This window comes from Akebia trifoliata, chromosome 12, assembly GCF_017979445.1.
Source record: "Akebia trifoliata isolate Shusen 1 chromosome 12, ASM1797944v1, whole genome shotgun sequence".
NCBI lineage: Eukaryota > Viridiplantae > Streptophyta > Magnoliopsida > Ranunculales > Lardizabalaceae > Akebia > Akebia trifoliata.
In genome coordinates this window covers 31,326,235-31,341,905 of record NC_141386.1, presented here as the reverse complement: position 1 = coordinate 31,341,905, position 15,671 = coordinate 31,326,235, and the positions used below count along the sequence as shown (strand labels likewise).

Below are 15,671 nucleotides of genomic sequence, written 5' to 3'. Positions count from 1 at the left end.
TTTTGGAAAAAAAATGTTTTCCAAAGTTCATAGAATTTTGTCCTCTACAACCCTGAAGTGTTGGATCATGTTTTTTGGATGCTATAATGTGAGGCCAAGGACCCTTTGTGACGATGAAATCCTTACCAACTTAGTAAGGCTAGTTGAACTCTTTAAAGAAAGCATAATAATAATTGTCTTAGAAAAAAGAGGAAACCTCAAACATGACATGTCATATGATGAAGAAAGGATTCGGAAAACTTTTTCCATAGATTTCATTCCTCAATTGGCAAAATTTCAACTTCCTTACGATCAATTTTTTATTGCAATGGACTGATAACTTTGTTTAATTTATCAATCTATTGCTATTGTTTGATTTTGTAATCTTGCATGTTCATTTTACTGCTTAGCACTTAGGTTCCTATTCTTTAACAGAAGGGGGAAAAAAAATGCAAGAGAGATTAAGAAATCCTTAGATAGACAATAGATTATGGTTTTGAAACTCAACTAAGAACGGGATTACTTGGGAATTCATTTCGATCTTGAAGCTGAATTGTCCATCACATAGACTCATTCAAGGTGACTTGGCTAATGTTTTTATATGAATAATGATTTTCTGACAAACCCTTCCGACATACGCCCTTCTAATGTGGCATGTGCTAGTATCATAGATTCTTTTCCTCGGGATACAAAACTGCACATATTTATAAGGATGTACAGTTGTGTATCTCAAGGGGAAAATCTATAGTTCTAGAGCATGTGTCAGAGAGGGTGTCAAAAAATACAACTCTTTTAACATATATGCTAGGGTAATAAACATTAATTCTTTCAACACCACCACGAAAAAATTACACTATGCTTGCCAACTGATTTGATCATAGGCAAGTCATGCTCAATAACTAGGGTAAGTGCTTACATGCTCGAAATCCCAACTGCGAAATTTGCAGATCCATCGTTTTTATACAATTCATTTTTAGCTGTCCACATACCCAAACACCTATATAAAATGAGATTTTGTAATTAAATATCTACTGTTTCATATTAAACCAGATTATAACAAGAAAAAAGAAACAACACTTACAAAGCTGGCACCATAATCTGATTACATTATCATCTCATGCTGATAGAATCCCATTCAATGAGCAACTTTAAAGTGCATAACCAAACACCCCTTTCTCTACTAATGAACAGGAGGTTGTCTGGCATAAACTTATAATAAAACATAAATCAATATCTTGATTCTTCATCAACCCTGAGTAATACCCAGGCCAAAGTTTCCAGTGATCGAACATCTTCAAGCCTTCAAACACTAGCCAAAGGATTCTCTTGGTACAATTATCATCTCCTCCAGAGCTTAAAAGGGTACAGGTTGTCGATTTGGCCATGTTTCTATCTTTTCAAAGTATTTGACAGGTACAACACCATCGAAACCTTTAGTCAAGACCACCTTGTTGTCTGAAATGTAAATCTTCATTCCCCCTGGAACAAGAAAAGTAGGCATTAGTAGACATCTATGCCTCTTAACAGTTCATCATTACATCAGAAAAATAATTTAGGTTTGAATATTGTTTCGGAGCCAAGATGGAAAAAAAACATGGGAAGTGTTACCTTCCAGAGCCTTTCTGATATCTAAGAAGATCAATACATTAACATCCCGCCGCATGCCTAGCAGAAGGATAAATCAGTTTTGTGTTAGAAGCCAGCCAATGCTCTCTCTTTTTTCAATAGGTCTAACTGGTTAGCTAGTGAACTTGGGTTCAAAGGAGTTTGAATGAAGCACGTGAGAACAAAACAACCCACACATCTTACCAAATTAGCTAAGTTTTCACTTCAACGAATTTATTTCTTTTCCAGATAAAAATAATTTAATGAAGTCCCAGTTCAGGAGTAGAGGTTAACTTAAAGATATTGAAATTTATATTTATTAAACATCTAAATAATAATACAAAAGGAGTTGCCAACTCATATTTCTTACATTCAAATCAATGCTACTCGAAGCTATCTTAAAGAATAAATGGAAAGCCATTTCTAGAATCCTCAAAAGGAACAGTGGCATGTGTATCAGATAGCTAGTTAACTTATCCTTACAAAAAAGTAATGTAAAGATTCTTTCAAATAATAATTTGCCTGGCTCGGCAAAGAATTAGTTAGACAGAAATGAAAAAACTTAAAATAAACAGTATTGGTGATCTTAGATATTTGGTTTAATGGTCAAACAAGAGGCAAGCCAAGCATGCTGAATGAAAGGAATGCTTTTCAATCTTGAAAGAATGTGTCTAAATACCTATGAAAGTATGATCTTGGCCGAAATTTGAGCTATAAACAGGGTAATGGTCATCTTGTATAAAAGAAAAAATATCCAACAACAAAAACTCTTTGCAAAACCTATTCAAAGTGTCGATACATAAAGGCTTAAAACACTGCAAATGAGTTTGTCCACATTAACAAACATGAATGCAAATGAAATAACAAGAGATGAAACTAATATTCAAGAAAGGGATCATTCAAACTGTACCACTAATTACATTTCCATCCGTTGGCAAGCCACTGGAGAAATGAACATGCAACCTTTTCATGCGTTTGAGACCAGACTGCAAAATTGAGTCCAGATTCCTTTTATAGGTTCCATGTACGCTTACTGCATATTAAAAAGAAACTAGATGTGAGCCAATCCATAAATCAAGTTATGATCTAAGAATAAACAAAATACAGCTCAATAAAAGTTGAGAAAACAGATTTCTTTACCTGGAACTTCGTCAGCAGAAAGGATTGGCCTTAATAAGTTTTCAGATTCAATAGCCTGCAAAAAATATGTGGAACCCCAAATAGCATGAAAATTTGAATAGAGGACTAACTGAATGAATAAATTGAGAGGGACCCAGAGATAGGTTTTTAATATAACAATCTTGCATACAAGCAAGTCAGTATGTGTAACTTCCACACTAAAACACATGTCAAAAACCTGATGCACAAGCAAGTCCATACAATTGACTTATACTTTATAAAAGTCTAAAATAGAAAAACTATATTAATAATTATCTGGAAGCTCAAACAAATTAACAATTATAAACAGAATAGGAATAGTTGTAGATGAAAGTTAAAGCAACATGGGCTTAGACCCATAGCTCAGTTGGTTTGACATATTTCACAGCAACTTTGAGGTTGTGAGTTCATAGCCATCCAAAAAACAAAAATAATAATAATAAATAAATAAAGAGTTAAAGAAACATCATTTATCTTGACGAGTGTTTAGGTGTGTAACAGCCCCTTTTTTAAGGAAATGGTGTGGCCTTGTTACATAGTTGTAGGCATGACATTGTAAACAAAATCTTAAAATTTTAGTTTTATTGCGTTGTTTATGTTTATTCAATTTTTAAAGTAAAAAACCCAGCCATTTACCCAAAGGACCCTGATTTATTTAGTCGACTGAGAGGCTGAGAGCATACTCAAACTTACTATGGTCAATACAGTGACCTAGCAAATATGAATAAAATACTAGATCAGGTGCATCAGGTGTGAAATGTTTGGTTCAGTCAGGAGGCATTTTCCCTTGTTCGTAAAGATGGTTTGTACCTAGGTATTTGATTGAGGATACAAACGTGTATAGTTAAATATGCAGGTAAACAGTGGGGGAAAAAAGAAGGAAAGAAGTGGCTAGGATTGTTTTAGAAAAAGAACGTAATGGTTAGGATGGAGAGATTGGTTTCATTTTACAGCCCATCAAATAAGCCCTAGCACTAGGTTGACCTTGATAAAAACGACGTGTTACACCACATGACATAGGCCCTAGAATATGTTGAACTTCTTTCCCGTTAAATACGGTTACTTTCCTCATTTCTATTTCTATGGATTTGATTTATAATATGAACTGACTTTTAAAGTAAAGTCATCTAGAATATTTAAAAACTAAAAAATATAATAATAATAATGTGAGAGCGTACCACTTAATAGTATGTCCATTCGATCAAGAATTTAAATATCAAGATGTTTGTAGTTAATTTGATAATATCATTCTCCTTTTCACATAGAATATAGTTGTTTTCAATGTTGGATTCTCAGATACTTACACTAACATGTAGTGGAACACTACTGATCTTCATTTCCACACTCCATTTTTTGTTTAATTATGAGTACATTTTTATCTCTATTTAATCATTTCCTACAATTCCAATGAAAAATTCCTTGATACTTCCACCCTTTCATAACATTTCCACAAAAATTGCATTAATTCCCTTGGCAGTCAAAATGTTTCCAAGAAATGTTTCCGTTACCAACCTGAACGAAATTGAAATTCAAATCTTACCGTTATAGTGTGTCCTTGGTTTGCACGTATTAACAACTCCCCATTTTCTTCCAAAAGGCTAAACCGCTGCTTATTGTCCTTCCTAACTGCCTGAAAAATTAACGGCTGACTTGGTTATTTTATCAATTCTCCATCAAATAAATATAATCCAGAAAAGAAGTATTCCTTTAATATAATCCAGAAAAAAAAAAAAAACCAGTTTCATTGATACAAAATTATGCTACATTGATATGCAATATTGTAATCATAAATGAAACTATCACAAGTCTTTAAGCCGGCTACCTTCGAGGGAGTGTTTGGTTACAAAGTCAATTTTGCAGCATAATTTCAGCAAGGATAGCAAGAATTTTATATCTTGGTAGGAATAATTTTAGAATGTGAACATGATCCCTGGCGACTGTACTCAAAACTTGGTTTCTAAAGAAGCTAATTTTTTTTTTTTTTAACAAAGCCTTTACCTTGAAACCAATATAACTTTGTTTTGTTCATTATGTCAAGCTGGTTGTCAATGGGTTCGGGCCTCAAAATCTTAGCCCAAGCCTAGCCCAAATGAAAAATCACTGATGTCCAAGGTCGGCTTGACCACAAGTATTCTGGCCTATTTAGTGGTCAGGCTGGCTCGCATGTTTACTTGGCTCACATGATTTACCACAACTTATAAAACTTCAAAGATGTAACTTTGCTAGAGGGAGTCTTATCCTCCAAAACATAAGTAAATTTAAATTTTAATAAGCAAGAAAGAATAGAAGAATTTAAGAAATCCAACCGACCTCTCTAATATCATCAATTGTGTGCGATCTTAAGGGAATGTTAGCAAAAGTTTTCATATTCAAATTCAATAAATCTTGCACCCTGACATATCCATCACTCTGCATATCCAAATTCAACTCAGACGCCATATGACGCAGAATACGTGTCCTGAAAATTTTCATTAAAAAATAAATCAGCACTTTTCAATTCTATTACACAAAGTTACCAACACATTATAACCCAAACCTAAAAAATGCCTCATCTGAACTTGAACATCATTTCATTTAAGGGGCCGTTATGAATTATGGTTTCATACCAAAAACCAAAAATAAAACTTAAGAGCCTTCTAAAAAAATAACTTTTTTGGAGTGAAACCTTGGCAATCCAAACAGGACCCTGACATTAAACTTCAGCCATCAAATAACAGGATGAAATTAGATTAGAAAAAAAAACAATGCCAAATGCTCCCCAAGTGTTGAACATGTATATAATGTGCACCTAAAACAAAATCAGATTAAAAAATAAAATAAAATAGTAAAACTTACAAGAGTCTACCAAGAGTGTCGATTTTATCTTTGGTGGCTCCGCCTCCTGATCGCTGCCGTTCATCTCTCATCTCCAAACCCTTACCTCTACCACCACCACCACTGAAAAATAAGATAACATAAGAAATTGATTAGATGATTAGGGCTTTGAGAGAATTGATAGGCCATTTTTAGGTTACAATTGCAACTATTGTGAACAAAAAGAATTTAGTGTACGGCAAAAAGATTTGTAGTGAGTGGCATTTCATTTTCTCAACTACGTAAAACTCACATAAACATGCATGTGAAACTCTATTTGAAATCCAGCATTTTGAAAATCAATACCAATAGCCTTTCATCAGTGTCTAATTCATAGGATTATTTTGGTTTGTAGTTTCTTACTCATTTAGGACTAAAAGAATGTCCCAAGCCAAGAACTAAAGAAACAAAAAAAGAAAGGCAAGCTATCTATCCAACAAGGAACGTGAATTTGTTTTATAAGGACAGCAACTTCTCCATGCCTCAATCACAAAACCGGTACATTCTTCCAAATCTCTATTTGTTCCAATATATTACTTTTTAGGATATATTTGTTTCAAGATCCCATATTATCCAACAGCTGCATTGTTCTTTTCAGAGCTGCTATTGACACCCCAACTATTACTTATTACACCCCAATTTCTTAAATTATTTACGACACCCTTATTAAAGATTAAAACACACTCCAAACATTACAAAGGTTTGGCTCAAGTTATAATTTCAACATTACAAAACATCATAATACTCGTTCAAAAATTTTAGTAGTTGTTTCCAATTATAATTAGGCTCATATAAAATCCTTAACCCAAAAAAAGAAAATCTAGCAAAACTTTGCATTTCCGACATTTTATGATTTTGTATGGTTAGTGTGCTTGGTTTCACCTCTGAAAAATTAATGTAAAGTTTTAAGACTGCTTGGTTGAGAAAGAAAATACAAAAACCTGTAAATTTTTATTTAAAAATATATATATATATGGGGACGGTTCAGCAGCCCTAAACTTTGCCAAGTTTGGTGCCAAACATTTTTCAAAATATGGGTTAGAAGCTTTGGAATGAGCTAATTTTTTGTGAGGATGATCTCTATGATGAGGAGATCATCCTCACCAAAAATCAGCCTATTCCAAAACTTCTAACCCCATCAAAAGTGATTTACAAAAAATGTTTGGCACCAAACTTGGCAAACTTTAGGGCTGCCGAACCGCTCCCTATATATATATATATATATATATATATATATATATGGGTGGCGTTTGGAGGCCCTAAAGAGAGCTAAACATTGTGCCAAACGTTTTTTCAATGTATAGGTTAGAGGTTTCAGAATGGGCTTATTTTTTGTGAGTATGATCTCTGTGATGACTAGATCACCATTTTTATCTCCTCACCAAAAACCAGCCCATTCCGAACCTTCTAACCCATCAAAAGTGGTTTATAAAAATTGGACGGTCCACGATTCTTCAACTTGTAAACTAGGGTTAGAAGTTTTGGAATGAGCGGCATTTTGGTGAGAATGATCTCTTCACCATAGAGATCATCCTCATAAAAAAGCAGTCCATTCTGAAACTTCTAACCCTTATTTTCAAAAAAATTTGGATCTCTTTAGGGCCTCCGAATGCTTCCCTATATATCTATATCTATATATATAGGGGGCTGTTCATGAGACATAAGTAAAACCATATGTAAAAACAATGGTTTTTCAAAATATGGGTTAGAAGTTTCGGATTGAGCTGATTTTTTGTGGGGATGATCTCTATGATGAGAAGATCATCCTCACAAAAAATCAACCTAATCTGAAACTTCGAAATCCATCAAACGTGATTACTAATTATAGGTAAAAAATCGATGGTCCACATCCTAAATCACTTTTGATGTGGTTAGAAAGTTCAGACTGGGCTGATTTTTTGTGAGGGTGATCTTCTCATCATTGAGATCATCCTAAAAAAAATCAGTTCAATCCGAAACTTCCAACTCATATTTTAAGAAACCATTGTTTTTACATATGTATTTACTTATGTCCCATGGACCATCCCCATATATATATATATATAAAATTTATAATAATCTGAGCAAAAAAGTCTTATTTTGACCAAATTAAATCATTTTATGTTGAACTCTAGACAACATAAATCCTCCAAGAACAATTATAATTGCAAAATTCTAATTTTTATATCTGAACCAAATAACACATTGGTGAGATAATTGCAAATAACAGAAAATGGGGTTCAAATGTAACCAACATAATTATTTAAGTGGTAGGAATTTGTTTCTAGATTCAGAAATCAACCCAAATTTCATTAGAGGACAATAATACATAGATGTAATCTAACCAGTGGACAATCCCCACAAAAGAAATCTGGGGTATTCAGTACTTGAGCAAATAAAAAATTTCAATTATAGAGCAAAGATCAAACCCTAATAACATGTTGTTTCAGTGAATTAATCACTTTTATAATCAACAAATTCGCGATTTTGCCATATCAGCCAACTTGTAGAAATCTAAACACACCCAGAGAAGAACAAACCTCATAAAATAATATAATCAAAATTTCAAATTACAGAAGATGGGCTGACCTCAATTTAAAAGCGTAGAACAGTAGAACTGCATTGCTTGCTGATCCGAGAACGACCTCTCTCTACTATTTAGTCTCTTCTCTTCGTAATAAGAGCAACTCCAACGCAGTGCCCTTCCCTATACGCATGAGCTCCCAACTGCCGAAATGGGTAATGGACTCCTAAGAGTAGGCTTCGGACCGTTGAGTCCATTTTTCTTTAAATTAAAACCCTAAAAATCAGAAATCTCCATTTTTATTCTCCATTGAGCTCCAACGCTCTGATCAGAATCATGGATTCGGATTCTCAGGTCTCTCTCTCGACTGGTTTTGCGTTTTCTCGGTGAAGAAGACGAGGATGGGTTAAAAACCATTGGGTTTTTACATTGACACTCCAACTTTTACTTATTTACACCCTAAATTAGTGTTGCTGTTGGCACTGGGCACACCAAATTTACATGTTCTTGGTCTGGTTCAAATCGAGAATCCAACCGAACTTAATGCTTTGGATTGATTTGATTTAGTTTATAATGAACTTTAATTCAGTTATGGACTAACAAAGTAGAGAACTGACGAATTTGATTCAATTCTTGATTCATGCTTAGTATAAAATTGAACCAAATTATTATTTTTAATAAATTATACACATGTTTTATGAATAAATTGATTATTATTTTTATGGATAGATTAATGACATTTTTTTGGATGGATGGATTAATGATTTTCTTTAATTGATGAAAAACTATTGATTTTTTTTTAATGAGTATATTACTGATTTTTTATTATTATTAATGGACAGATTAATGACTCATTATATGAAATTTCATGTTCATATTTAATAATTTTTATTAAAAATGTGTTAATCCAATTAGATTTTTAAGATATTGACAATTCGTAGAATCCAATCGTACCAAACCAACCTTAGTTCGATTCAGGTTGATTTGGTTATATGGCAATTTGATTCGGTTTCGATTCTGATTTAATGGAATCGACCTAGGTTGGTTCGATTCTAATTTAACCTCAAATCGAACCAAGTTGCACCCTTACTTGTTACATCCTAAATTAGTGCTGTTGTTGGCACCCCAACTTTTACCTATTTACATTCTAAATTAAATAAAAAATATAGTTAGAGTTACCACCCCATAAAATTTATAGGTAGTACTTTATGGGTGGTATAGTTGGAGTTACCACCCCATAAATACCCATGAAATCCTTACCAACTCAGTAAGGCTAGTTGAACTCTTTAAAGAAAGCATAATAATAATTATGCAAAAAAAAAAAAAAAGGAAACCTCAAACATGATATGTCATATGATGAACAAAGGATTCGGAAAACTTTTTCCTTAGATTTCATTCCTCAATCGTCAAAATTTCAACTTCTTTATGATCAATTTTTTATTGCAATGGACTGATAACTTTGTTTAATTTATCAATCTATTGCTATCGTTTGATTTTGTAATCTTGCATGTTCATTTAACTGCTTAGCACTTAGGTTCCTGTTCTTTAACAGAAGGAAAAAAAAAAGCAAGAGAGATTAAGAAATCGTTAGATGGACAATAGATTATGGTTTTAAAACTCAACTGAGATCGGGATTACTCGGGAATTCATTTCGATCTTGAAGCTGAATTGTCCATCACATCGACTCATTCCAGATGACTTGGCTAATGTTTTGATATGAATAATGATTTTCTGACAGGCCTCTCTGACACACGCCCTTCTGACGTGGCATGTGCTAGAATCATAGATTCTTTTCTTCAGCATGCAAAACTGCACATATTTATGAGGATGTACAGTTGTGTATCCCAGGGGAAAAATCTATGGTTCTAGCTCATGCCACAGCAGTGGGCGTATAGGAGCATGTGTCAGGGGGCGTCAAAAAACCACGATTCTTTTAACATATATGCTAGGGTAATAAACATTAGCACTTTCAACAACATCACGAAAAAATTACACCATGTTTGCCAACTGATTTGATTATAGGCAAGTCATGCTCAATAACTAGGGTAAGTGCTTACATGCTCGAAATACCAACTGCAAAATTTGCAGCTCCATCGTTTTTATACAATTCATTTTTAGCTGTCCACATACACAAACACCTATATAAAATGAGATTTTGTAATTAAACTTCTACTGTTTCATATTAAACCAGATTATAACAGGAAAAAAGAAACAACACTAACAAAGTTGGCACCATAATCTGATTACATTGTCATCTCATGCTGATGGAATCCCATTCAATGAGCAACTTTAAAGTGCATTACCAGACACCCCCTTTCTCTACTAATGAACAGGAGGTTGTCTGGCATAAACTTATGATAAAACATAAATCAATATCTTGAATCTTCATCAACCCTGAGTAATACCCAGGCCAAAGTTTCCAGTGATCGAACACCTTCAAGCCTTCAAACACTAGCCAAAGGATTCTCTTGGTACTATTATCATCTCCTCCGTAGCTTAAAAGGGTACAGGTAGTCGATTTGGCCATGTTTCTATCTTTTCAAAGTATTTGACAGGTACAACACCGTTGAAACCTTCAGTCAAGACCACCTTGTTGTCTGAAATGTAAATCTTCATTCCCTCTGGAACAAGAACAGTAGGCATTAGTAGACATCTATGTCTCTTAACAGTTCATCATTATATCAGAAAAATAATCTAGGTTTGAATATCGTTTCAGAGCTAAGATGTAAAAAAAAAACATGGGAAGTGTTACCTTCCAGGGCCTTTCTGATATCTAAGAAGATCAATACATTAACATCCCGTCGCATGCCTAGCAGAAGGATAAATCAGTTTTGTGTTAGAAGCCAGCCAATGCTCTCTTTTTTTCAATAGGTCTAACTGGTTAGCAAGTGAATTTGGGTTCAAAGGAGTTTGAATGAAGCATGTGAGAACAAAACAACCCACAGGTCTTACCAAATTAGCTAAGTTTTCAAATTCAACGAATTTATTTCTTTTCCAGATAAAAATAATTTAATTAAGTCCCAGTTCAGGAGTTGAGGTTAACTTAAAGATATTGAACTTTCTATTTATTAAACATCTAAATAATAATACAAAAGGAGTTGCCAGCTCATATTTCTTACATTCAAATCAATGCTACTCGAAGCTATCTGAAAGAATAAATAGAAAGCCATTTCTAGAATCCTCAAAAGGATTGGTGGCATGTGTTCAGATAGCTAGTTAACTTATCCTAGAAAAAAGTAATGTAAGATTCTTTCGAATAATAATTTGCTTCGCTCGGCAAAGAATTAGTTAGAGGGAAATGAAAAAACTTAAAATAAACAGTATTGGTGATCTTACATAGTTGGTTTAATGGTCAAAAAGGAGGCAAGCCAAGCATGCTAAATGAAAGGAATGCTCTTCAATCTTGAAAGAATGTGTCTAAATACCTATGAAAGTATGATCTTGGCTGAAATTTGAGTTATAAACAGGGTAATAGTCATCTTGTATAAAAGAAAAAATATCCAACAACAAAAACTCTACGCAAAACCTATTCAAAGTGTCGATACATAAAGGCTTAAAAAACTGTAAATGAGTTTGTCCACATTAACAAACATGAATGTTTGTAAATAAAATAACAAGAGACGAAACTAACATTCAAGAAAGGGATCTTTCAAACTGTACCACTAATTACATTTCCATCCATTGGCAAGCCACTGGAGAAATGAACATGCAACCTTTTCATGCGTTTGAGACCAGACTGCAAAATTGAGTCCAGATTCCTTTTATAGGTTCCATGTACGCATACTGCATATTAAGAAGAAACTAGATGTGAGCCAATCCATAAATCAAGTTATGATCTAAGAATAAACACAATACAGCTCAATAAAAGTTGAGAAAACAGATTTCTTTACCAGGAACTTCATCAGCGGAAAGGATTGGCCTTAATAAGCTTTCAGATTCAATAGCCTGCACAAAATATGTGGAACCCCAAATAGCATGAAAATTTGAATAGAGGACTAACTGAATGAATAAATTGAGATGGACCCAGAGATAGGTTTTTAATATAACAATCTTGCATACAAGCTAGTCAGTATGTGTAACTTCCACACTAAAACACATGTCAAAAACCTGATGCACAAGCAAGTCCATACAATTGACTTATACTTTATAAAGGTATAAAATAGAAAAACTATTTTAATAATTATCTGGAAGTTCAAACAAATTAACATTTATAAACAGTATAGGAATAGTTGTAGACGAAAGTTAAAGCAACATGGGCTTAGACCCATAGCTGAGTTGGTTTGACATATTTCAAAGCAACTTTGAGGTTGTGAGTTAAAGTCCAGTTTAGCCATCCAAAAAAATAATAATAATAATAATAAATAAATGATGACGAGTGTTTAGGTGTGTAACAGCCCCTTTTTTAAGGAAATGGAATGGCCTCGTTACATAGTTGTAGGCATGACATTCTAAACAAAATCTTAAATTTTTAGTTTTATTGCGCTGTTTATGTTTATTCAATCTTTAAAGTAAAAACCCAGCCATTTACCCAAAGGACCCTGATTTAGTTAGTCAACCGAGAGGCTGAGAGCATACTCAAACTTACTATGGTCAATACAGTGACATAGCGAATATGAATAAAATACTAGATCAGGGGTGAGATGTTTGGTTCAGTCAGGAGGCATTTTCCCTAGTTTGTAAAGATGGTTTGTACCTAGGTATTTGATTGAGGATACAAACGTGTATAGTTAAATAAGCAGGTAAACAGTGGGGAAAAAAGAAGGAAAGAAGTGGCTACGATTGTTTTAGAAAAAAGAACGTAATGGTTTGGATGGTCAGATTGGTTTCATTTTACAGCCCATCAAATAAGCCCTATCACTAGGTTGACCTTGATAAAAACTACGTGTTACACCACATGACATAGGCCCTAGAATGTGTTGAGCTTCTTTCCCGTTAAATACCGTTACTTTCCACATTTCTATTTCTATGGATTTGATTTATAATATGAACTGACTTTTAAAGTAAAGTCATCTAGAATATTTAAAAACTAAAAAATATAATAATAATAATGTGAGAGCGTACCTCTTAATAGTATGTCCATTCAATCAAGAATTTAAACATCAAGATGTTTGTAGTTAATTTGATAATATTAATCTCCTTTTCACAGAGAATGTAGTTGTTTTCAATGTTGGATTCTCAGATACTTACACTAACATATAGTGGAACACTACTGATCTTCGTTTCCACACTCCATTTTGTTGTTTAATTATGAGTACATTTTTATGTCTATTTAATCATTTCCTACAATTCCAATGAAAAATTCCTTGATACTTCCATCCTTTCATAACATTTCCACAAAAATTGCATTAATTCCCTTAGCAGTCAAAATGTTTCCAAGAAATGTTTCCGTTACCAACCTGAACGAAATTGAAATTCAAATATTACCGTTATAGTGTGTCCTTGGTTTGCCCGTATTAACAACTCCCCATTTTCTTCCAAAAGGCTAAACCGCTGCTTATTGTCCTTCCTAACTGCCTGAAAAATTAACGGCTGACTTGGTTATTTTATCAACTCTCCATCAAATAAATATAATCCAGAAAAGAAGTATTCCTTTAATATAATCCAGGAAAAAAAAAACACAGTTTCATAGATACAAAATTATGCTACACTGATATGCAATATTGTAATAAAAAATGAAACCACCACAGGTCTTCTAGCTGGCTACCTTCGAGGGAGTGTTTGGTTACAAGGTCAATTTTGCAGCATAATTTCAGCAAGGATAACAAGAATTTTATATCTTGGTAGGAATAATTTTAGAATGTGAACATCATCCTTGGCAACTGCACTCAAAACTTGGTTTCTAAAGAGGCTAATTTTTTTTTAGCAAAGCCTTGAAACCAAATATAACTTTTTTTGTTCATTATGTAAAGCTGGTTGTCAATGGGTTCAGGCATCAAAATCTTAGCCCAAATGAAAAATCACCGATGTCCAAGCTCAGCTTGAGCTCAAGTATTCTGGCCTATTTACGGGTTAAGCTGGCTCGCAAGTTTACTTGGCTCACATGATTTACAACAACAATTTATAAAACTTCAAGGATGTAACTTTGCTACATGGAGTCTTATCCTCCAAAACATAAGTAAATTTAAATTTCAATAAGCAAGAAAGAATAGAAGAATTTAAGAAATCCAACCGACCTCTCTAATATCATCAATTGTGTGCGATCTTAAGGGAATGTTAGCGAAAGTTTTCATATTCAAATTCAATAAATCTTGCACCCTGACATATCCATCACTCCGCATATCCAAATTCAACTCAGACGCCATATGGCGCAGAATACGTGTCCTGAAAATTTTCATTAAAAAATAAATCAGCACTTTTCAATTCTATTACAAAAAGTTACCAACACATTATAACCCAAACCTAAAAAATGCCTCATCTGAACTTGAACATCATTTCATTTAAGGGCCTTTATGAATTATGGTTTCATACCAAAAACCAAAAATAAAACTTAAGAAATAACTTTTTTGGAGTGAAACCATGGCAATCCAAACAGGACCCTGACATTAAACTTCAGCCATCAAATAACAGGATGAAATTAGATTTAAAAAAAAAAAAGAAAAACAATGCCAAATGCTCCCCAAGTGTTGAACAGGTATATAATGTGCACCTAAAACAAAATCAGATTTAAAAAATAAAATAAAATAGTAAAACTTACAAGAGTCTACCGAGAGCGTCGATTTTATCTTTGGTGGCTCCGCCTCCTGATCGCTGCCGTTCATCTCTCATCTCCAAACCCTTACCTCTACCACCACCACCACCACCACTGAAAAATAAGATAGCATTAGAAATTGATTAGATGATTAGGGCTTTGAGAGAATTGAGAGGTAGAAGTGGTAGCGACAGTTACCTTCTTTTGGAATGATGAGCAGAAGCAGAGAAGGAAGAGGAGTGGTTCCTCTCCATTAAAATTAAGGCTCCAAATCTGAATTTTGCTGTTTTAATAACGTTAGTAGTAGTGGTTAAAGGTGAGAAGAGAACACAGAAACGCAGGATGCGAAGTCCATTAGTGCTTGCGTAAGCCCACATCGATCGAATGTTTGGTATTGTTGCAAAATACCAGTTGTTTTTAAAACTCGTCCGAGACCGAGATGACTCGCGAAGATGATCAATTTAGTGTCGTGATTTTCTGACGCCCCCTCTGACATTCGCCGCCATACGCTTCTTGACGTGGCATAGGTTAGAGTTGCAGATCCTTTTTCTCGAGATAAAGAACTGCACATCTCCATAAATATTAAAATTGTGCATCCCAAGAAAACAAGATCTTCGTCCTAGCACATATCATGTTAGGCCTGTCAACGGATACATATCCGATCGGATAGTGTTATATTCGAATTCGAATCTGAAATTTTTTAGTGATATCCGAATTCGAATTCGAATTCGAATCTGATCGGATACCACTAACAAATATTTGAATTCGTATCCGAATAAATTATCAGATATCCGATATTATTTGATTCGAATCTGAAATTTATTATTCGAAAATTTTTCGAAAGTATTTACTATTCGAAATATCCGAAATTTATTCGAAAAAAAA

General features: G+C 33.8%; 2 protein-coding genes across 5 annotated transcripts; both read right to left on the bottom strand.

Annotated features, from left to right (window-relative positions):
* Window positions 1-863: 863 nt before the first annotated feature.
* On the bottom strand, window positions 864-10,192 carry LOC147389512 (uncharacterized). Its single transcript, XM_086419776.1, has 9 exons — window positions 10,169-10,192; window positions 8,164-8,225; window positions 5,578-5,679; window positions 5,053-5,200; window positions 4,283-4,372; window positions 2,725-2,779; window positions 2,495-2,617; window positions 1,588-1,644; window positions 864-1,458 (listed from the first exon to the last, which is right to left on the bottom strand). Exons 1-9 carry the CDS (start codon window positions 10,190-10,192, stop codon window positions 1,334-1,336), a joined length of 786 nt encoding a protein of 261 aa, XP_086275902.1. The 3' UTR covers window positions 864-1,333.
* On the bottom strand, window positions 10,129-15,349 carry LOC147389511 (uncharacterized). Of its 4 annotated transcripts, none has more exons than XM_086419008.1 (8): window positions 14,986-15,347; window positions 14,793-14,892; window positions 14,272-14,419; window positions 13,523-13,612; window positions 11,989-12,043; window positions 11,759-11,881; window positions 10,851-10,907; window positions 10,129-10,719 (listed from the first exon to the last, which is right to left on the bottom strand). In XM_086419008.1, the coding sequence occupies exons 1-8, from the start codon at window positions 15,161-15,163 to the stop codon at window positions 10,595-10,597; spliced, it is 876 nt and encodes a 291-aa protein (XP_086275134.1). In that variant the 5' UTR covers window positions 15,164-15,347; the 3' UTR covers window positions 10,129-10,594. The 4 variants fall into 4 exon arrangements, 3 of the variants coding, with proteins under 3 accessions (XP_086275134.1, XP_086275135.1, XP_086275133.1); XM_086419009.1 differs by having other exon boundaries at window positions 14,793-14,889; XM_086419007.1 differs by having other exon boundaries at window positions 14,793-14,900; window positions 14,985-15,346.
* Window positions 15,350-15,671: the final 322 nt, after the last annotated feature.

Excerpts from the sequence above, each read along its gene's own strand:
- LOC147389512 (XM_086419776.1), bottom strand. The coding sequence starts at position 10,192 with ATGGAGCTGCAAATTTTGCAGTTG. Across the intron at positions 8,226-10,168 it reads AGCTGCAAATTTTGCAGTTG|AGAGAGGTCGTTCTCGGATC; the intron begins GTATTTCGAGCA and ends ACTAAATAGTAG. Across the intron at positions 1,645-2,494 it reads GGATGGAAATGTAATTAGTG|GCATGCGGCGGGATGTTAAT; the intron begins GTACAGTTTGAA and ends TCCTTCTGCTAG.
- LOC147389511 (XM_086419007.1), bottom strand. The coding sequence starts at position 15,163 with ATGTGGGCTTACGCAAGCACTAATGGACTTCGCATCCTGCGTTTCTGT. Across the intron at positions 12,044-13,522 it reads ACCAAGGACACACTATAACG|GCTATTGAATCTGAAAGCTT; the intron begins GTAATATTTGAA and ends TATTTTGTGCAG. Across the intron at positions 10,908-11,758 it reads GGATGGAAATGTAATTAGTG|GCATGCGACGGGATGTTAAT; the intron begins GTACAGTTTGAA and ends TCCTTCTGCTAG.